At 49.6% G+C, this 23,102-nt stretch overlaps 1 protein-coding gene across 14 annotated transcripts in view; it reads right to left on the bottom strand.

The window, feature by feature from the left end:
* LOC119442992 (AT-rich interactive domain-containing protein 3C) overlaps nucleotides 1-23,102 on the bottom strand; it is a 239,803-nt gene that overhangs the window by 106,102 nt on the left and 110,599 nt on the right. For 3 of the 14 annotated variants that reach the window (XM_049662499.1, XM_049662503.1, XM_049662500.1), the window contains exon 5: nucleotides 21,807-21,878. The exons of the other annotated variants lie outside the window; for them this stretch is intronic. In XM_049662499.1, coding sequence (XP_049518456.1) covers nucleotides 21,807-21,878 — 72 coding nt within the window. The remainder of the gene's footprint in view (nucleotides 1-21,806; nucleotides 21,879-23,102) is intronic. 14 annotated transcript variants of the gene reach the window in all.

The raw sequence follows: 23,102 nt of genomic DNA, 5'->3' as shown, positions 1-23,102 counted from the left end.
CGACGCCAACTTGTTTACGCAGTGGACCAGGCGGAGGGCGCGGCATGATTAATGAATCAATCACGGGTGCCACCGACGCAGAAGGAACACGAGTGCATCAAACACCCGCGACGCGCCGGTGCCGAGCTGTGCAACATCCGGCCTCCTCGTGTCTGCGCGCTGCGCTGTCACAGCAACCACGGCTTCAAAAGTTGGCCGCGTTGTCAAAGAAGTTGCGCAGCGATCGACGTCGGTTAGGACCGCTTTTGTTGCGTTGGAAATGGAGAAGACTTGGTCGCTCCCATCACCGTTTACGTAATCATAGAAACGAACGTCTTTGCAGGACCCCCAGGGGTAGGAAATGTAAACATATTCGCGCAGCGCCAGCATCTGAACGCAATTATTTCTTTCTAACCGCTATTACCCCCACCCCACTGCAGGGTAGCAAACCGTAAACTCGAACATGGTTTGTTGGGCTGCTAAGCACGAGGTCGCGGGATGCGAAAACGCCCGTGTACTTAGATTTAGGTGCACGTTAAAGAACCCTAGGTGGCCCAAATTATTCCGGAGTCTCCCATTACGGCATGCCTCATAATCATTAGTGGTTTTGGCACATAAAACCCTATATATATATATTTTTTAATCTGGTTAACCTCCCTGCCTTCTCTCTCTCTCCCCGCGCAATCACAGTCTCTCTTGATGAAGGAGTCTGAAGTCGTGTTTTATAACGAGCTACATCATTTTCTAGATTCTTTTCGTTCTTAGCCATTGGCTTGGGTGCCGACGTTGCCGCCAAGATCGGCCACTCTTCGGAACGGATAATGAGAAGAATGCAAAATGAAATGAACCGTTTCAAAATATTGCCCCTGGCCTTCTATTCGTTTTTATTTCTTTCTTTCCTGGCGCTCACCTGAAAGAGCTCCAATGTGTGCCAGAATTTCCTTGAGCACACTCACTTCGCCGACCGATTAACCGTGTCTCGGCTGGTTCCTCAGTGTGGGTTTCTGTCGCATATTTGTAGGGCGTGACCTGCAGGTACGTCGATGACGCTACACAGTATACGTGCATATAACTCGATCAAGTAGCGCTTGCTCAGAATGATGACGTAAGCACGCCGGCGGGGCGCCAACCCGAGTAAATGGAATGTCCTGTGGTCATTCTTCCAAGTATAAAGAGAGGAGGGTATTATGAAATTTGTAGTTCGCGAACGTTTCCCACAGAAAGAAAATAAATAAATAAATAAACCGGGCGTGCCCGCCTAGATGCAGAAGAAATATTGCTCCGCGGCCCCTCAATCGACGAGCTCTCCATGAAGCATCTCGCCCGCGGAGCGACAAGACAAAAACAAAAAGTAATTTTCCCCTTCCAATAAGATCGAAGACATTTCTCTCGGGGGTAACTAATTAGGCCGCGTGATGGCCGGCAGCGATCGCCCAGCGCGAACAAGTTTTCGCGGCCTTAGTCACAGACGGCCGTAGGAATCGGTGGCGCGTCTGTACGGGACCGGAGATAGCTCGTCAAGACGCACAGTCCGCCAACAGGCGAGCGAGCGGAGAGGGAGGGTGGGGTGCTGTAGCAACAAGACCGCTGGCGGTGGGAGTAATTGGCGGTTTCGTGCCCTCTCTCTCTCCCCTACACCGTCAAGAAAGTGTTCTCTCTACAACGGCGTTATGTCGAAGACGCACGTGCACGGTCGCCACTGAAGAAGCGACGGCGTCGTTCAGAGACGAGGCCGCGCTGCTTGAGCTGCACCGGCGCGATGGTGCCGTGCAGAAACAGATCGCCACCGTTCCCCGAATGATGCGATGTGCAATGCCGGTTTACGCCTGTAGAGTACGCAGCATCGGGGCGCCAAGCATTACACCACGTCGGCGCACAAAGGATTCCCTACATAACGGGCTGTCGTACGTCATCGAAGTCTGCTTTAGATTAGATGCAGCCACAATCTTCTGCAGACCATGAAGCCAGGGTATCGGGCTAGAATCGCTGTCTCCCCTAGCCGTGCCCGACCGCATGCTACGAAAAGTGTTACCGACGCAACTCCAATACAAACTGTACTATACATTACTTTCCGGGCTGTCGCTTCTGGTCTTCTTCCTTTACCTGGAGGGACAAAGAATCACGTGAACGTTTCATACGCGTTGCAAAACCCGTGGAGCTAGAGCTTTATGCAAGATTACGATCACTACTTACTTTTCATTCGTTGCGTTTACGTCCCGACATCTAAATCCGTCGCTAACGTAAAGGAAGGTCAGCACGTGGTAAGGATTACAGACAATAAGAAAGAGGAGCGGTGTCCGCCTTAAAAACGTGTCTCTGATTTCGACGTCATCACGCATGCGCCCAAGCCCGTTTCCGGCGACCTTGGTCCCAAAAATACGGTTGGGGAGTACGCGAAGATTGACCATCTTCGAGCGCCGGCTCTCCACGAAGCGTAATTGCTCGGCACTGATCGTACATCCTGTTTTCGATCAATGTACGACCGCCTGGTGGCCTTTTCAGCGCATGTATAATTCTTTTGCCTGGGTAATTCTCATCGCCCCGCAATGTCGTCATTGCATGCAACAAGATCGTAGCTTGACGGTGCTTACTAGTATTACTATGACCGTTTCTTTCTTTTTTTTTTTATTCTTTTTTTTCCACAAATGGCAAGAAAGTTAGAAAACACATGAAGATGAGAGGAGTGCAAACGCTGCTGGGAGACATTCATTTCGTGTGAGCAGTGCAAATAATCCTATTGCGTACATGGCGGCCTAGCTGGAGCGTCTTAACTGGAATGGAGGAAGTGATCCCACACCGTAAATAACTGTATTTCACAGAGTTGCATAGCGAGGAAAAAAAGGATCGTACGAATAAAGATTACTGCAGATTCGGGCCAAAATTTTTCACCGAAAGGAGAGGGTGTTTTCTCGCAGACCGTACACACGCCGAAGCCAGTACGAAAAGGGCGATGCCTTCACGGTGTACAGCGCACGCGCGAAGAGCGCATCGGAAGTGCAATACCGGCTGCGGAAAGCGCAAGAGGAGACCAAGTGGAGGAATCCAATCGCGATCTTCCTCGGAGACGAGAAGGGCCGACCTAATAACGACCGTCTCGCGAATCCCAAAAACCCGGGCGCCACGGGAAGCACCGCCCCCACGCGGCCGCCGATTTTCTGCATCCCCCGCACAACCGCCCTCTTTCATCCCATCCGCCGCTCCCAGATAGTATTCTCTCCTCTCTCTCTCTTTTCCATCCAGTTCTACACTTTCTTTCGGCTGTTCTTTCCGGAGCCAACATCGCGGCGCCGCACAGCAGACGTCGGGGACGTCGGACAAGACGCTGAGAAGCTGGCCGCCTTGCGAGCTGCGGGAAATTCGGCGCCACTCTCGCATGGCTGTCATGCCGTGCACTGTCTTGTTGCCAGTTGGTCTCCTTCCCAGTAGAGGTAGTGACCAGCTCTTCGGGCTCAAGTATAGTCTGGCTATTTCCCCCCCTCTCTTTCAGTCTTCCGGTGGTTTAGTGCAATGCCACGGAGACGGTTCAAACGCATGGGACAATATTTCGCAGAAATGTGCCGACAAAGCACATACCAATTAGCCACATACAAACCGCGAAAAATGAGAAGAAGAAATAAAAAACTACGCTAAGAAGGTCAGTGACAAGTACAGCAAGGCACGGGAATGCTTATCTTGATTTCTTCCGGCTTTTTTTTTTTTTTTTTTTCTTTTCTTTCGTTAAGGTAGTGCGTAGTGCACCTGAAGCTTTTCATTTCAGTGCACTACGCTTACGCTTCGCAACTGATGCAGCTAACTCGCGAAGGCTTCATTATCGTCGCTAGCACGTAACGGCAAGAAAATGCCGTACAAGTGAGGATTGGGCCTAGGACAATGATGTTTAGAAGTGTTGCGAAAGGCTAGTTCCACCCATGTGACAGCAGCCGGTGAACAAATATTTCTGGAGACATCACACGAACATGACCGAAGAAATGAAGTAACCGAGGCAGACAGCAAGAACATGCACTTCGGAACCATTCTGGCATTTTCTTACATGAGATTTCAACTGATAACAGATCCGGACAAGGATGTGGTTGAACTAACGACAACGAGAGAGAGAGAGAGAAAGAGAGAGAAGGAAGGAAGCGATATTAAACAGTCAAGCGCACGGTTGGCTAACCTACGAAATAGTAGAGATGGTACAGGAAGGACTGCGGCAAATTTAGAGAAACTGCAGACCCCACTGCTACTTGTACAACTACATCATAGCCAACATTTCGCACAGTCTCTCTCTCTCTTTCAGATAGGAAGCGAATGTAGTAATCGTGTCGCCTTGTATATGCCATGAGAAAGGGAGTTAGCTTGTCCTACAACCTTTTTCTCTCTCTCTCTATCTCTCTCTCTCTCTCTCTCTCTTTCCACCGTAATAGCTCTGTTAGTGTATTTCCATTATGTTATAGACTCTTGACAGTGTTTTGTATTTTCATTATCTTTTTTGTCTTGTTTTTCCTTCCTATGATATTAAGGTAAGCAGCCCTATCTGCGGTCAAATTTTCAATATTTTGCATTTTTTAAAGAACAAGAACAGAGCACAAGCACACAATAAAAAGAAAGACAATCATTCTATCTTATTCCGCAGAATAAAAACACGAAGCAGCAAATATCCCAGTTAGCTTGCACGCTTTTGTCTAAGGCATCACGCGATTCATTAAGGAAGCTTCGTAAATATATAACGTAAGTTCCTTCTGCGACCAAATTTCTCGCCTCGGAAGGGCACTTCGATAGAGAACGAATGAGATATGCAAAAACACGCACGCGAGAGGCGCTCACTGCGCGAGCACGGAATGACAAGAGATGAGCTACGCGCGCGGCTCGGAAAACAACGCCGGCAACGAGTTCAAGGTACGCTCCGAAGGCCTCGCGAGAAGCGCGCACACATACGGAGACGCGGCGGCGTCGTCAGTCGCTTCGGGGAAAAACATCATCGCGAGCAGACAGCAACGGGGGGGCCTGGTCGAGCAGCGATCGCGTCGGCATATTGCGGCGCGCTCGTGATATCCTGGCCGGCGATCAAGCACAAGTCCAGCGAGGAGAAATCTCCCCTCCCCATCATATCACAGCGCACACGCCCTTCTTCACCATCGCCAGAGAAAGGGGTTCAGTGGATCCGCGCCCTTGTCATCGTGAAGGCTAATGCACGCATGGGCGGATCACGCCTCTGATCGAACGCCCGCTCACAAGGACGCTGCGGTATTACACGGCCTGCGCGCGAAGCACGCACTGGCGAGCGGTCAATCTGTTAACACGAAAGCCATACACCGGGCGCCACTTTGCGAGACAAATCGATTGAAAAGTTTGCGTTAAGATCGCACGATGCATTAGCGCGAAAGCGAAGCGCATATATAAATACGCACGGAGAGGTATGCAAATAGTGCGAACGCGAAAGGAAGCCCGCTGCTAGGCTCGTCGCAGCATTGTTTTAAGCTGTCTGGCCTACCACAGCAAGGACAATTTCTCCGTGGTCGAAGCGGATCGAGGGGCAATATTCTCAATTCCTGCAACTGAAGAGGTGCTATCAGAACAGAGGGAAGTTGCGAGTGAGGCGTACATAACGGCGACGGCGACGTGCGCAACGCAAGAGCGCTGTTATCGCGCGCAGCTCTCTCGATCACGACTTCGCGGATCGCGACTTCGGAGAAATGAAACCAATCGACACTCCAGCAGCGAGCGAGAACGCACTGCTCGGGAGAAAGCAGCGGTGCGCCAACGGCGCCCCGGCCGACTGACCTTCCCCCTTTAATTTGACCGCCGCACCGCTCAGTGGTCGCTTCCCAGAAGAAACGAGATGCCGAGAGAACGCGATGGGTGGAGCACCACCACTCGTACTTCCTCCAGTTCCCGCGCAGCACTCGAGGTGTTTCGCCCCCAAGAAGAGCGCGCCAATTTTAACCCTACGGCTCATAATGCTGTCTCGTCTATTGCTAAGTTAGAATGACGACAGTCTTTTTTTTTTTTTTTTTCGAAAGAGAACGAGATGCGAACGCGCTGAGTGACCGAGTGGGCGTAGCTGTAGTGATTTTCCGCGGCAGACTGTCATTTGTGTTCACGTCTTGCTTTTCTCTCTTTTGAGATGGAGCGACTTCGCATATTCTCCGCAAGTACGTAGTATTCGTAGGAAGCGATAATACTGGCAACATTTGATCGCTTATTATGTACGGCATCTCAGTCTACCGGTCCGAGAGAGAGAGAGAGCCATGCATCTTGCTCTTTAGAACAGGCGCAATCAGAGAAAACAGCTGATGTCAGGACCGAGGAGAGATAACAAGAATGACACGATGCTGAACTACAGGCACGTGTTCTCATTAAGGGCGACTTCGAATACGTAATGACAAATTAAACGCTTCAAGGCCAGACAGTTACTATTGACAAAAAAATAATAAAAGAAAGCACTACGAATCAGATTACTTTCCACGCTCGAAGTGGTCGTCGAAAGTAGAGCGTAATCGACTCTTTCACGCATTGTTTGGATAAGAAGCGCCACACCGGCAAACCGTGATGCATTATCTGACGCGACAAACTTCAACTCGATATCTTCTTCACCATCACCGTCTTCCTCCTCCTTCCGTGAATGCAAAGTGCCATTCGCGGGCACGATGAAGCGCGTCACAGGGTCTGTGCGTAGAGCAAACAGTCGAGGAGAGACAGTATCAACGGATGAGCGAGCAAACGCAGTCAGGAGGGCATCCCTGGAAGACACGCGGGGAGAGCGATACATGATGACCTTGACCAAGAGGGCGGCATTTCCGGGCCCGCTCTCTCCTAATGCCAGCCTTTGAGAGAAATGCTGGGGGAGAGGAGGAGGGGGAGGCCACTGCGGGCAACATGTGCCCGCCGGAACAAGGAGGAAGGGGGGGCGGGGGGGGGGGGGAGAGACGGCGAAAGTGAAGCACTCCAAATGTTGCAGCCGGTGAGGCGGCGAAGCAAGCACGCAAAAAAAAGTGCACGCGCGAGGGAGGGAATGCGGGGGGCACAACGCGCGCACGCGAAAGGCACGGCGCGGCGAAAAGCGAAACCAGCGGGGATGGATACGAGCTGGGCCATTAGAGGCAGCGCGAACACAACGCTCAGAGATCGGCGGCCGCAGAGCAGGCAAAACAGCTGCCGGAACGAAGGGATGACGCGCCGGGAGGAGGGGAGATTCGGCGAAAGTGTGCCAGCGAGCTGCTGCTGCTGCCGCCGTGTCGGTGCGGGCGTCCAACGGGTGAAAGCGATCATCCCGTTGCGGACACACCTGAGCCTCAGTTTCAGCTGGGTCACGAGCGCAGCCAGTTGGGTGTGCATTGCACCGCAAAGAGCAAGGCGGACATTAACGAATGGTTCGGACAAGCCGATGCGGCGACTGGCAAGCGATATTTCGCTTAGGTGCATATCATAAATATGGGGAGAGGAAGAGGCAGATGTGACTGTGCCTTCACAGTAAATGGCGATCGTCCTAGCCTCTTTTAGCAAACTAAATATCACCTACACTGCGCTCTGTCCTTCCGGGGTTCATTTCTTTGATTTGTCCATAACGTCTGACTTAAAGCTTCGCGGTATGAACCATCTGGAAAAATAGAGAGCGAAGTCTATCGCAGCAATAACATCACACGTAGACATTTTTGGCTAGACCCCTTGAGTTCCTGTTGGTTTAACCAGCGCATGTTGAGCTGTATTTAATGCTACATCCATGCACGATAAAACTCAGCGCAGAAAGGTCAGCACGCTGCATAGTCGTGATTAACAGGCGTAAACTACCTTAATACCACTTTTCGCATCATTGTTACAAAAGTCGCTTAAAATGGGAAAAGGCGTAATTCGAGTCGAACACCCGCTGATATAGACAGCGTGCCACTCCTTGCTCAATCGTCACTGCGCCCTAGTAATTAGTGCGTGGGCAATAATAAAGCGTTACATGCCCTTTCAGACTGCATTTATAACCAGCATTCAGGGTATAATTACATCCAAGTGAAAAGGGAAAGATATAGAAAGACGCTTACATAGATTTGTGAAACAGTTCAGGCTATAAAGATGGACACCTATATGACGGGCTTATCGCAATTCGTAGAAATCTAGTATCTCTCTGACCTCCCGCCACCAAGTCCGGCCAGCGACAAGTATGAAGACGATAAAAAGGAAATGAGATAAATTTCCCACAGCGCGTATTATACATCAAAGTGTGGAGGCGCGCGCGGCGGCATGGGGCAAGCGAGAGATGCAAGCACCGCGCCGAGGGGAGAAACCGTAAAGCAATCAGAAAAGCGCGTGCAAGCATCTCGGCCGGGCAATTATTCCTGGAAATCATTCGCGGCGCATTTCCGTCGGACGTATCTCGTCATACTTTCTTCGTATCCCGTCTTCTCTCGCTTCCCTCTCTCCGGCGGAGGCCCGTCCGTCCACATGCACGAAAGCTGCGACGGGGCGAGCATGAATAAAGCTCAATCCGAAGGCGCGCGGGGAGATAAAGTAACGCGAGCGACAGAGACGATAAAAAATGAGAGACGAGAGCTGCAGCGCTTGCCAGCGCGTGGCAGAAGAGCTGCTGCTGCTGCCGACCAGTACAAAGGGCGCGCCGCGATTAAGCACGATTCCTCTCTGCATGCGGGCGAGCTCTTCTCTCTCTCTCTCCACGTAGAGGTGAGACAGAGAGGGAAACGAAGAACAAAACAACCAAGCGCCGAGCGTAAGCGGTGCGCCAACCAGCCGAATCCCTTAGCAGCGTATCCCCCCCCTCGCGATGCTAACACACACACACACACACAGCCGCTCCCCTACGTGCACCATTGCCGCCACTATAAATCGGCCTCTCTGCGGCGACGGCGGCGTGGCTCTTCCATTTTATGAGGCCAACTGCACGGGCGCGAGTTGGTGCGGGCGGCGGCGTCCGGCCGTTGCGGTATATTTCTATCTTCGTTGCAGGCACAAAGCTCCGTGGCCGAGTGGAAGGGAGCAGAGAGGAGATATTCAATAGAAAGGTTGAGATTCCGCTAACGAAAAACAAAAGTATTTCACCCCCAAGGCCAGCTCATAATGCGCCATCACGAACTCCAGGTGCTGGCCGCCGCCTTCGCGGCTGCAGTTGCTGGCGTTACGCGCGTAAGTCCAAGAATGCTTAGGCATTCCAATCACGCGTCGCGGACGAGCACCGAACGAGGCTTCGTTTCGGCAGGGGCGGTTTCGAGGCAACGATGTTCTCCCGAGTGATTGTTGCTCCGTTTAACATAAACTTATATAGACGACAACAACGATGTTGACGTTTTGAGCACGTGAACTGAAGGAAGCAAGAGAACACGGAGTCGAGCATGGTCAAATTATAGGCACAGACGCTATTAGGAAAGAAAGATGGAACAGGGTCAGGTGCTTTATTCTATCCTCTATAGCGTTGCTTAAATGGCGATGTACGTATTTATTAATGTAAAACACACACACACACACACACACACATATATTTTAGTTGTATTTGTATGCCACATAACCCCGTTAAAGCCTCAAGGCGGCAATTCATTAAGTACAGCAACAGCGCAAAAAATGTACGCGTAACTTGCATACGCGGCAAGTCACGAACTCTCGAGCTCGGCAGCACAACGCCATAGCCACTAGGCTATGCGGACAGTGTGTGTGTGTATAATATATATACATATATATATATATATATATATATATATATATATATATATATATATATATATAGAGAGAGAGAGAGAGAGGAGAGAGAGAGATTTGGAAACTACTTGTGTAGAAGAACGAGTTAAATTACGGTTAATGCAGGCACAGCGACATTATGGCTTCTTTAAGGGAGAAAGGGGGGGGGGGGGGGGAGACAAGAGGCTTCTTTAATCGAAGTTATTAGCCCCTCTGGAAGTCGGACCACCAGCTAGTCATTGTTGCAGCATGGCAGAGCAGTGCTGTAGGGTGCACAACAACGACAACGCACATATGGAAACTGCATGGCTGCCCTCCCTGAGATATTGAACTCTCGTGGAAGAGCTTCGTATCGACGGCAATCAAGAGAGCGCGACCTCCGACCGTCGTCCAGCTATAGTGCGCGCACAGGGCACGCCGTTATCGGTCACTGCGGGCCACAGCGAGAGCCCCTCGTGAGCCCGGGTGGGTCGTTGTGCTCGAGTGTCCGAATACAGTGTCCGCACTCTCCGCTGGATCGTTGAAAGGGTCACTCAAGCGGCCACGATTTTGTCGGTTGGTATACGCCTTTATTTCACACATCGGCGATATCGGGACTCGGAATTAATTTGGATCGCCTGCGTATACTCCGGCGGGCACCGAGATAGCATGCGAGTGTTTGTGACTTGTACACACTTCCGCCACAACGTTGATCACCGCGACTGGAACTCGAATGCGCAGCCCGATTCTCAGCAGCCCAAAGCCGCTCATCCACCACGTCTGTTTCAAACGGTGACGAATGCGGCCTTCTTTCGTGACTTCAAGTGCGCTTTGCGACGGGGGTTTGTCGATCTGGTGCCAATTAGTTCATAAAGCATTAACCAAACACAACCACTGCAGTCCCCAGTATTTCGCGCAGAATGCGTAACCACGTGACTCAGCAACGCCAAGAGCCGTATTTTCGATCAGTCAGTTGAGGGCGTACTAAGTTCAGTAGGTAACCAAAACAAAAGAGTGTTTTATGCACTGAAGCATGAAAGGAACTGGAACACCAGTGCATTTTGTCGGACACTTTGAGAATAAATATCTCGTAACTGGTGCAGTCCTAGAAATTCGTTCCAATTCAAGTGGATACGCCTGGCGAACTCCATGGCTATAATTCGTAGATTCAAATATGCGCCGTAATGTAATTCATTAAATAGTTTATTAGCGTAATTATGTTAACTATTTAATGAAGCATTTTGATTTTTTGTAGAACTAATTACGGCCTCATCGAGTAATTTAGATCAAGGGTTAGAATTGTGCCACCTGCCGCAGGCAATTAAAAAAAAAATGTTGGACCTTCTAAATAAAACACCTCGTATACGTGCTCCGTACAAGTGAAAGAAGCTCAGACGTTTCAAGCATTTGCAACTTGAGCTCCCTCAGTTCTGTGCATTAGGCTGCCACAACTTATCGCGAACCGCACAGCCCGTTAGTCCTTCTGTTTTATGAGAAGGGCAAGAACCGAACATGCAACACAGAATGACTTATCTGCTACCATGGAAACAATTAAGATGAAATTCGCTGTAGTGTCAGGGAGTATTATTTCCCAGAAAAAATATGCGTGGCGCCAAGGCCCCCCAGATATATCAGAAACAGACACAATGCAAGCTTTCATAAAGCAAGTAAATGAAATAATCCAAACCCGCGATCGTGCCTGCTGGCTGATGTATTGCTTGCGCTTTCACAAATTCTTATAGCCTCTGTGATTGGGCGGCTGACAGACATCATTGCTCGATTATCTGAAAGCTAGGGCAAGGGATGAAAAGCCATCTAATCAGTTTCAAGCGATTTCCCGTAACATTAGCAGTTGCGATACGAGCGAATGAATAGACGGTGTCTGCGCCTGAACGAAATAACTGGGCACTATGGTGTATTGCCCACAACGCCTATTCCTATTCACTTAGGGGGCGCGGCATTTTGATTGCAAGAACGAGCATTCCGCGAACGACGCGTTCAAAACAACTGGCCAGGTAAGGCAGCGCAAATATGAACATAACACATGCGACTCCGAAGATTTAGAAGTATTAAGAGAAACTTTGCCATAACTAGAGATAATAATTCATTGGCTCACTCCTTCTTTTCTATCATATTTCACTACCAATACATGTCTGTGGGAAACGCTGCAGTAGAGGACTCGACATTTATTTTGATTACGTGGTGGCTTTTTAACGTGCACCTCAAGCGTGCGCCGTACAGAAGCGTTTTTGCGCCCCGCTCGCATTGTACTGCAACCGCCGCCGTGGGGAATAAAACCTGCGGCCTCGGACTCCACAGCAGAACGCCGTAGCGACTGAGGCAGCGCGTCCAATGACATATTACAACATCGGGTGTGCCTTCCATGGTGATGTTCCATTATTATAGGTTGTTATGAGTACACATGGGTGCTAAATAGGCTTAATGAGCGGTGCAAAAACGAAAAGAAAAAACGACCTTACAGCCTCCTTAAGGGTGTTAAAATGTTCACTGTCTAAAGGCTGACTTTTGTCCCTAGTTGTAACAAATCAAGAAAGAACAGGCGACCACTAGAGGACGTGACCTATCGCAAAAATTGCTCATAAACGTGCTAAGCATTGTTAGTTACGTAAGCAGGTACCAGTCTTAAAGCACATTTTCCGCGCTGCATAGGCGAAAGCCACACACGTCTCTCTTTTTTCAACGCTCTAAATTTCAGTTTTGTATATATATATTTTATATATTACGAGGGACGTGAATCGGCCAATCAATGTCGTCGAAGCGTGGCCTGAACTCAAGAGCTCCGCCAATCCATAGCCACAGAAAGTTACAAGAGCGTGGTTGATACGCGCGAAGCTTTCCTGCAGACGATGCGTATCGAGCACTAAGCGGACACACGCGTTTAACCAACAAACTCAACATCGATTGCGAAATCAATCTGAACGAGCTGCGCCCCGAGCCATTTCAAAACCGCCCTTCGGACCCGACTATGGGTCGACGCCGAGTATACACGGACGAATCAGGCAATTATTAATTCACACGGGCGCACACATCGCAGAAAGGTTTCAATTCGTTTCGATCAGGATCAGTCGTTTCCTTGTCAAAAGGCGCTCGTTTCTTGCGCTATCAGTGTCCCTTTTCCGGCCGCGGTCGTCAAACTATGAAACAAATTTACTGCGCGGCATACCCCCCGTCATCTGTAAAAGGGACACACGCTTGGCAGTCCCGTTACAAAATGCGATAAATGATCATTTATGCGCAGGGAGGGACACCGCACAAGGAACTCAGAGCTTCGGCGTTATCGCGAAGGGCTATTTCAGTTTCTAATAATGCCGGTCAGAAACATGCAAGAACGTTGAAAAACCACTGTAGCGTCCGCTGCCGTGTTTGTCGCACACTATGTTCGTGGCTCGGGTTTTCAGATGCCAGCAGCGCAGCTTGACACTGACGGACGTGCCACGGCTTACATGGAAGTGAGCATTGCAATGCAGTATAAGAGTAACGAGAACAAGTGACACATGGAATCACCCGCCGACGCTATTGCTTACACAAATGCGTCGACACGGTGTGTTCCCTCCCGTGCAGCGGAACGGCCGTCATGGATGCGTTATGTGCGGGGAAAGATTTTCACGAGTCTGAGTTGTCCAAAGTGGAGTGGACCTCATGGAGTTGTTGGGTAACACAACTGTAAGATTTGGATTGGCAGTCACTGAATTAAAGCGTTGGGCATAGACTGGTCTTCGAGAAATACGAGTCGACACGTGGAATATCTATTACGCGGCGTTGCCTCCTGTCCAATGCTCGTGAACGGCGAAAAAAGAAAGAAAGAAAGATGCCAGCAGCGCAGCTTGAGCAACGTTTTACTCACTGAAGAAATCGAGTATTTGCTCAAGGTGCGTGCAGCCTTGTTTACGAAATCTACAGCCACAAGTAACGCGAAGGCGTTGCAAAAACAACAAAGAAGTGTCGCTAAAGCGTTGCTTCAGCGACGTCGTTCCCGTGAGAACCATTCCGCTTATCAAACTATACGCAGGTAAAGACAAAGCGCGAAAAGTCACGCTGTACGGCCGTTCCTGCATGAGCAACACAAAACGGGAAAGGGGGGCATACACCGGCCGCGTACACAAGGAGCGCGCATGCCAGAGACAAAGCAGGAGAGGAGGACGAGCCGTATACTAAATGATTCACCGCTCGGCCTCGCGGTTAATAAGGCGCAGTTATCAAAGTGCGATCAGTTGCGTCCGCTCGGCCATTTCGGGCCATCATTAGTGCGTAACTTGGCCGCCCTTTTATACGGCGCCTCCCCCGCCGTCGTCCTCCGTGCAGACCCCCCCATCGGCACAAACGCGCACCGGTGGCTAGGCTTCGAACGTTTCCAAGCGTTATCGCTGGAAAGAAGAAACGCTAAAGTAGCCACACTCCGTGACCGCACACCTATGCAGGTATAGTACTACATGGATCCACAAACACAATGATGGCGCCGCGGCGGGAAAGGAAGCAGGCAATGGGTCGAAACGGCCGTATAGGCGGACGCAGCGATGCGATAAAACGATTCTCGGCATCCTCTCATTCCGTACATGCGCGCACAAGCGTCGCAAAACATCGTCGCATTCTCGCCGAAAGATATTTCCAGACGACGTTTTTTTTTTTATTATTTCTTTCATTTTGTAGTCGCCATGACCTTAGATGCGCAGCAACGCCCGCGTTTTAGGCCTACGTCCCGGCGACTTATCTACAGAAGAGCACCCATTACGACGTGCCCGAATGGTGGGACAACGCAAGAAAGCTTTTCGAGAGTGGGTGGAGGGGGCGGCGTCGGTTTGACCGTATCGTTATATAACGGCGAGAGACGGAACAGAAGACAAACGAAGATAGCGAGACAGAGGAATGGTAAAGACGTTAACCGTAATGAATTCGACAAGCAACACGCGGTACTGTCTTCGAATTGATACAAGAGCAGCGCGAGAAACGCGTACGGGCTCTGTGATCACATTCGTAATGCCACTGCCCAGAGCATTCATATAAACCGTGCTGTTTTAGGCGCCCCAGTATACCATACATATACGTCGGCGTTGCACAACAGCGGGGGAACCGAGTTCATCAGACTAGCAATGCATTGCCCACCCGATATTGGTATACGATGCCAAGAGGGACGTAAGCGTTCACACGGAAACGCACAACTAAAGTAGCACAACAAAGCTTATTTTACTGCTCAAATAATTATCGCAGTAAACGAGAAAGTGGGATTGTGATCAACATTGTGATGTCATGTACATATTACGGAATCAAGAACTGCGCACTATATAGACACAACAGGTAAACAAACGGCGCTGTTTCGCGCTGGCAAGTAAGTGAGCTGAAGTCGTCCAATTCAGAACCCGCATCAACAAAGTTGTGAGCGCATCGCACCATGCAACCTTAACACGCGACAGAACTCTGCAGAAACTTTGTACCCTCCTTCGCCAACTTTCGCAGGCCGGCGAAAAAAAAATTACATATTTTACCCACAGCGCACACACTTCATAAAATCCGACACGAGATAATGTCAGCCGTCCGGTTTCGGTGAAGTTTTGGCGCGGCTTGTTTTACGAGCCCGGCGGCGGCACCGCGCGTGCCACGCCCTCATCCGCTCGCGGGACCGGCGCGTGGACAGCGAGGCAGTACGGCACACATCGCGCGAGCGGGCGAACTCACCGAGGCGTGCACGCGTTTATTCTCGTACTTTTCCTCGTGCACGTTGTTTGAAAAAGCCGGCGCACACACGCAACCACTCGGAACGCGAAGTTCGCCTCGCGAGCATTTCGTGTTGCGAAGCTGAAACGAAGCGGAGGACAAAGTCCCCTCTTCAGGAGAGAGAGCACCGTCTTCTTCGATACGGAGAGAAGGAAGAAAAAATAAGGTCTCCGAAAAAAGGCTGCAGAGAGGTGCAGACGACGGCGCGATCAAATATTTGCGTCGCCCGCCCGAAGAAGGAGTCTTCGCTCGAGCTGGTGGCTGCTCGCAGATGCGGTCGCTGTCAGGGACACATAACGTGCGACAAGCGGATATTTCCACGTCCGTCTGCGGAGGAAAAATATTGACCGTCGAGTTCTACCATCTCTCCGTGAGGACCGGCCCAAAGGGACACCGCTATGATCGTCTTTATCCGTATACAGCGAGACACAAAGCCGACGCAGTGACACGTGCAGAAGCTGGAAAGCACAGGGTATCACCAGAGCGACCCATACCTACCAGCATTTCTCTAAAGACTAAAGTCGCCGTTGTGCTAAGGCGCGTGAAAAGCCTAGAGTGACAGACACACGCACACGCAGATCTTCAAATCACCCCCCCCCCCCCCTTATATTTCGCTACATTAGTTCCAGGTAATAAAGCCGTTTGGAGAGGACTATAGTATCCCTGTGTCACGGTTACAGAGCAATCGACTAGCAGTGATGAGAAAACAAGGAAGTCTGACAATACATTGTTGCAATAGGATTGACACACCTGATGACAGATTATTGGTGGCGCTGATAAAGCCTGTCGCCCTAAATGAACAATACTGCTACAAGCACGCTGCATAGTACGTGCCTGAATTAGTACAATAGAAACGTTCTACGAGTGCAGCTGTGTGTGCTGTGCTATGTGCTCTCTCTCTCCTCCCCATCTTTCATTCTCCCCCATCCTGCTCCCGTGTGTAGGGTAGCAAACCGGTTGTGCTAAACTGGTTAACCTCCCTGCCTTTCCTTCTCCACTATTTCCTTCCTTCTACGAATTCAGCGCTACATTCTCCATTTCCTTTCTTTTTTTTTTCTTTTTTTTTTCATCATAAATGACGCATGTTGTTCAGTCTTGGTGGATACGCATGAAGCCGTAAAAGTGTTACTGTGTACAAAGCGACTAGCTACACACAACGTCGTAGAACAAAGCTGACGTAACGGTAAGAAGTAACGAAGTACGGGAGCTGCGGGCGTATGAGGCTGCGTAAGCAAACAGAACTAGCGGAACTTCCACAGGTACAGTGGTGAGCACTATTAGAGTGAACACCTCATTAGCATTCACGAGCCTACAGCAGTTGATGTTTAGCACAAAATAAAGAAAACTATTATTTCTTTTATCGGTATCATCATTAGGCGTCGTATTCGGCACATTTCCCCCATGAAGTAGAAGGTATGTTGAAGTTATACCAACTTGAATACTAATGAGGTGTTCACCCTAACAGTGCTCACCACTGTACCATGGGACTTCAACGTGTCGAAAAAAGAATTCGTCACACGCTAGCGGACGACCCAGCCAACTTTCGAATCTATCGGAAAGTGTAAGCGATGTGAAGAAAGACGGCGTGGGAGCTGTGCTCCATGCTATCCTTTGACGGTGAGCGTTGCACATGAGAGCAGACGTTCAGACGAAAAAAAGAAGTAGCTGCAGCTTTCGGAACAGCAAGTGTTGCAGCATCTGGTTGTGAAAGTGTGGCGTGAAGCTGTAGAAGCAAACCTCGGTTCTCGACTGCGTTTCCATTCTTGTGCAGCTCACTGAAGAGGCAGTGGAACGCGGCAACAATGGCTAGCCTAAGTATAATTGAGATAGAAAACAAAGCAACAACGGGAGGAAGGTCGACAAGGCGAGCGCTTACTTTGCTACCCCAATTAAGTTGAAGAATTAATAACGTACTGCATCGCGTCGTGGTTTCAAAATCACAAACATACAAAGAAAGGCTAGCTGCGATATTTCGATGAGAAATATCAGGTGCATAATTCTGGCATTGGAAGTACTCGCTCGGAAGTTCAACCGCTCAACTACAAGAAGCTACAACTATGCCATCCACGCCGCTCGGCATACGTCTAAATGGAGTTTACTAAATACCAGGTAAGGCTCATCGCGACAGTACTTGGCGAAGCATTATAATGCGTCGCTTCGCGGACTAGTTGTGCACAATCTGCGACACGCCATGCATGCGTGACAAGAAAGAAAAAGAAACAAAGAAACGTGAGCGAGACGGCTAATCGTATCGGAGGTCGGATGGCGACGGCTGTAACGTTAGGGGACGAGCAGAGCCACGTAAAACAGTAAATTTGTTCCGACGACATGATGGAATGCGAGGGCCGCGGTTACAAAGCGACGAAAACCGCGACGACGCGCAACCGCCGAGCGCGGGCTCTAATGTCGGTGCCATATACACGTTCGTATTGCACAAGGGTACACGGTAACGTCCGTTTCCTGTCGGGAATATAAGGGGCTTCAGGTTGCATTTGTCAACGCTGGTGATCGAAGCCAACGTTACAACAGGAATAACGACGGAGGCAGACTATGGAAATTCAACTATACCATTGCTATCTGCAATAGTTGCTTCAAGAAGGAAGAAATTTCTTTCTTACGGCAACACATTGTTACAGCTGCGTTTATCAGTAAATTTGTATAATTATAGATTAAATAATTCCTAATTCTACTATTGATATACTCAAATGTTGGGAATGGACGTCTACTGATGCTCAAGGGATCTACAATTTCTGCAACTTCTCATACAAGCAGTACTTGCGAAATATTGTTCGCCAAGTTATGCCCTGACCCCATAATTACACAACATATCAAAGGAAAAAGGTTGCGCTTACTCGAAACAAAATGCGAATATATCTGTTATCCAAATGATATCGTTGATCTTGCGTAAGGTCTCGTCGCAATTTCGCGCTTTATGTTACTGTTTCATTCTGTGGCGCTTCATGCTAGATGTATTTTGTGCTACATGACGCTTCGTGCTGCATGTACAGTAGATACGTACGTCTACGCGGGGTAGACCGCGCAGAGGCTGCCGACGAACGACACACAACGCGCGCTGCCGACGAGAAAACGGAAACCGTCGCCCCGTACATCGAGGCCCGAGCAAGTAAGTGACTTGCCGCTACATGCGCTGGTGATGCCACATGCGCCCGCCTCTGCTTGAAGATGGAGAGCGTTTCCTTGAAACAGGGCTCATCCAGCACGCGTCAGTGTGCCTTTCCTGCGATGCACGTGCAGCGGGAACCCTTCGCCAAAGAAGCCCCGTTAAAGGAGACTGCGCCCTCTTGCGCCTCTCCTCATGAAGGCAGGAGTCACGGGCAATGTGGCGCTTTGTCCTTCATTCGTACGTCTCTTTTTGCGCCCAAAAACAAATGTTTAGCGGACGTCGCCAACATGCCAAAGAAGAAGTCCAATAGCGAGGACTCGCGAAACTGGCATTTGGCGATGCCGGTAACGATGGAGCCTGGCAGCGGTATGCTAAAACTCTCTATTCTGGACACGCACGGTGGTGACTTCAAGGACACCATCAGCCGCTGTGTGGGCTTTCTAATTGGCTCTCAATAGGGTAATGTTTCTCAAGCTCTGCAGTGGGAAACGAGAGTTTGTTAAAAAAAAACGAAAAAAAAAAAGAAAAGAAGAAAGACGTTCCTGAGCTGTTTCTCAAGATGGCGAAACGTTGCGTGGAGCTGTAAATCTTCCTGCAGACTTTTTTAAAAAAAGCAGAAAACGAAACAAAACAAAAAATGGTTCGGTTCTGCGCCGGTAATGAAATGTTCGCGCTGAAAAAATTACGTGATAGAGTCGGTCAGGAAAGACCGAGCACGGATTATATGGCAACGCTCAGAGACAACCAGAACTTTGGATTCTTGATTGGACGGAGAAAAAGCTAACGCAAGTTGCATCCCATGCAAGCCATATTTCGAAAACGGCACCTTGACGTTGCGTGACGCTGCGCAAAGCCGACATAACTTGCGGACGGACAGGAATAGCATAGATGCTAACGAGCGGATACATGCACTGGTGGCTGAAGAATGCGGTTCGCTGTCAATTACGGTCGGCGACTACGTTTTGATCATTATTCGCGCTGACGACGTTTGCCCTTTAATAAATTATACTAGTTTAAATGAAACGTTTCCGCGACATATTACCGGTTAAAAAATTACCAAGTTCATAATTTGAACATGGTTAACGGCTTCCCACAACAATAGCAGCTACAAGAGCGTACAGCGCCTTTTCAGTTAACCAAACCATAGTTCGAAAGCTGGGTGACGTGGCGCGATTGAACGGCGAAGATAACGACTAACGACATACGACAGCGCGGAAAGTACCCCACTTCAGCGTAGCCGACTGGGCTCAGCCTGGTTAACCTCACTGGGTTTTCCTACATAAATATATAAATCACGACCGCTCCTTGTGCGTTTTGATCGAGCAGCCGCGGTTAAGCACTACCACACGGCGCTCGGTGGCCGCTTCTCGACCCGTTTACAGCGGTGCGCATGAAGATGTTTACCGAATCTCGAGAGGACCTTTCGAGGCCTCCGTAGCGATGGTTGCCCGGAACCTTTACGCTGGCTGCCAAGTCTCCCAAAGAAAGAAAGAAAAAAAAAGACTATTTACTTCCCCTCGGTACCTACCCGACAGCGCCCCGCATCCCCAAACTACTCGGCTCTTTGTGGGATGGCCACCCCAGCGCGGCATCCCGTGTTCGCCCTGCCTCCACGAACCCCGCGTGTGGTTTCCTTTCTTTTCATGCCGAAGTAAAATCCTTCGGCCTCATGTCTCCTTCGAGTACTTTGACCTTTCCTCAGCTATTCCGCACCATCACCCGATGTTTCTCGTTATTTTCGAAAGCCGTACACCTGTGGCACGGGTTGGCACAGGCCGTTGGCGCAGAGCCGCAAAACGTGATGCGTCGTGCTTCGTACAGTGTTATTCTATCGTGTTCTACTATTTACGTACGCTGCTTGCCGTTTCCTTAGTGGATGCAGACCCCCGATTGTAGAAATTATCCCTCTCCCAGAAGTATTTTGTTGCGGACTAGTTGGTTCATAATGAAGTAACGTACTGCGCAATATACATGGAGGGTGGTCTGTCCTGTCGGTCTTCCCGCCCTACGTACATTTTGCGCAGTACGTTAATTACTTGTTCAGTATCCTTCTCCCTTTTTTATATGCTTTATATGACTTCTCATTCTAAGTACTTCATTATTCGTATTCTGCGGATATTTCGAAACTAACGTTAGCCTCGATATTCCTGCTTAATAGAACGTTTATCGTGTAAACTACAGCGCGAACGGCAAGGAGGACAAAGAAGGACGAAGAAAATGAGCTGTGGTTCACAGGATGAACACACGCCAACTCGCCCAACTTTCAGTTTTATTAGAAAGACATACGAAAATTCTTAGCCGAGTTAGAGTACGCAGTTGCAACATGCATCTGGAAATATATTTCATTACCTAGCGATGCCCGTTTCTTACAGGTAATACAGGTAATGTAGTTGCGGAATACCTACCAGCGGTGATATACAAACATCTGCTTATGTCCTAAACCAGCGTTTTCAATATACTGTGGGATTGTTACCTCTCGACCACCAGAAAGGAAAGAGCGTTAAGAAGTACGGTGTAATGAACTATTATCTCACCCTATTAATCTAATACCAGATAGGTGTCAGTTGAAATTTAAACGTCAATTCAGCGCAATTGTGCTCGCTCCATAAAACCAATATACCGCGAGTATTCCCAAAACGGGAGGGGTTTCGCGAATCAATACTTGTAGCAAGCATAAACAATCTGAGAAGCATTCATCTTAAGTAAAAATTAAAAACAGTAACAGCAACATGGCGCGCTCTTCTACATGATTCTACTCTATGTTCATGCAGGCTCACGCATCCGCTCGGTGCAGACGCGCCACCTTTATTGCTGCGCTGATATCTACGGCGATTTAGCGATATATACTTCTAAGAGGCCTTTCTACATCTCGTCGTGAGAGAAAAGAAAAAAAAAATAACTACCAGTTACACACTAACGAAGAATATAGCGTATCCATAGCAGAATGTTCTTGCCAGGGCGAAGACTACAAAGCTGCTTCAGCCCCTTTTACCCGCGGCCGTACCCGACAACGGGCGAATACGCGTTCGCGTCTACGGCGAGGCATAGAAGCATCCCGCGAGGAGAGCGAGGAGTAATCCAAACCATTCGAACTTGGCGAAAAGACCAGCCATGCCGAGGCCGCCGAGCCTTCCGGGAACCGCCCGAGGGCTCCCCATTTTTTTTCCCCAAAGTGGCTCGCCTCGTGGCGGCCTCCGTCGCTCAGTTTCCGCAAGTATCCGCGAGCACCCCCCCCCCCCCCCCCCCCCATCTATACTCGAGGACTTTAGAGCGGGACACGCGCGGCAGTTGGCAAGAAGAGAGGCGTCATTCATCAAGCAGGCGCTGCATCGACCATTACCGGCTCAAAAAGCTCCCCCCGTGGGACACTCGCAGGGAAGGAATCCCGCGCCGCTGGTGCACTGCGGGGGCCCTGTGGGGACCGAGAGAAAGGAGGGGGAGGGAAGGAGAGAGGGTGGGAGAAAGCATGTCAGTCCAATGGGATAACATGCCGATACACGCACACAGATCCTTCGCTGTAGATGCTACGTAAAGCGCGCGGCAAAGCCACCGCGGTGGCTCTAGTGACTACGGCGATGCGCTGCTGAGCGCGAGGTTAGAATCCCGGCCGCGTTTCGATGAGGGAGAAATGTAAAAACTCGCATCCCTCGTGTACCGTGCTTTGCCATGCACGTGAAAGAACCCCAGGTGTTGAAAATTAATCCGGAGCCCTGCACTAAGGTGTCGCTATAACCACTTTGCAACTCCGGGGCGTTAAACTTTGAAATTTTAAAGCGCATCCTGCTCTGACGCGTGCAAAACAGAGATGTGCGCGTTGGCTTTTGTGCGCGTTGCCTTTTGTGCTTGAATGCGTAAAACGGCGTTTCCTTTAAAAAAAAAAAAAAAGTAACTGGAACGTCAATGCTTTTTTCGGACACCTGAAAATTAATATCTCGGAAACTGGTGCAGTCCAGAGAATTAGAGAATTCGTTCCAACGCACCACCGGCTGTAATTCGTAGATTGAAATATGTGCAGTAATTCATTAAAAGTTAATTAGCGTAGTTATGTTAACAATTCCATTAAGTATTTTGATTTCTTGTAGAACTAATGGCCCCGTCATCGAGTAATTCAGATCAACGGTTAGAATTGTGCTATATGCCACAGGCAATTTTAAAAATTTTGGGACCTTCTAAAAAAAGAAAACGGCATAACGCACTATGCTTCGCATATGCCATCAACCGTTTCGGCGGCTCAGTAGCTATGGCGTTCTGCTTCTCGGAATAAGTTCTTGGGTTCGATTCCCAGTCATGGCGGCTCCAATCCAATGGGGGCGGTGTGCACAAACGCTCCTTTACAGCGCTATGGGCGCGCGCTAAAGAACTCCATGTGGCCGAAATTAATCCAACGACCTCAACAACGACATCTCTCGTATAGCCCCTGTGTTGCTTTACCACTCGGCCAATGAAATCAACATATGCCAATCCTACTACGCTCTGCGTGCGCACGTCACGGAAACCAAAATGTTGACTGCTCAGATTCCAGCGCGCGCCCGTTGAAGACCAAGAAGACACGACGCCGAACGGCGCTCGTCTCGCGCCAACTTGGCTCTTTTCTCGAGAGTAACTGCGCTGCTATACGTAACGAGTGATGTCAGGC

Source organism: Dermacentor silvarum, chromosome 2 (assembly GCF_013339745.2).
Source record: "Dermacentor silvarum isolate Dsil-2018 chromosome 2, BIME_Dsil_1.4, whole genome shotgun sequence".
NCBI classification, from domain to species: domain Eukaryota; kingdom Metazoa; phylum Arthropoda; class Arachnida; order Ixodida; family Ixodidae; genus Dermacentor; species Dermacentor silvarum.
This window is presented reverse-complemented; position numbering and strand designations above follow the sequence as displayed.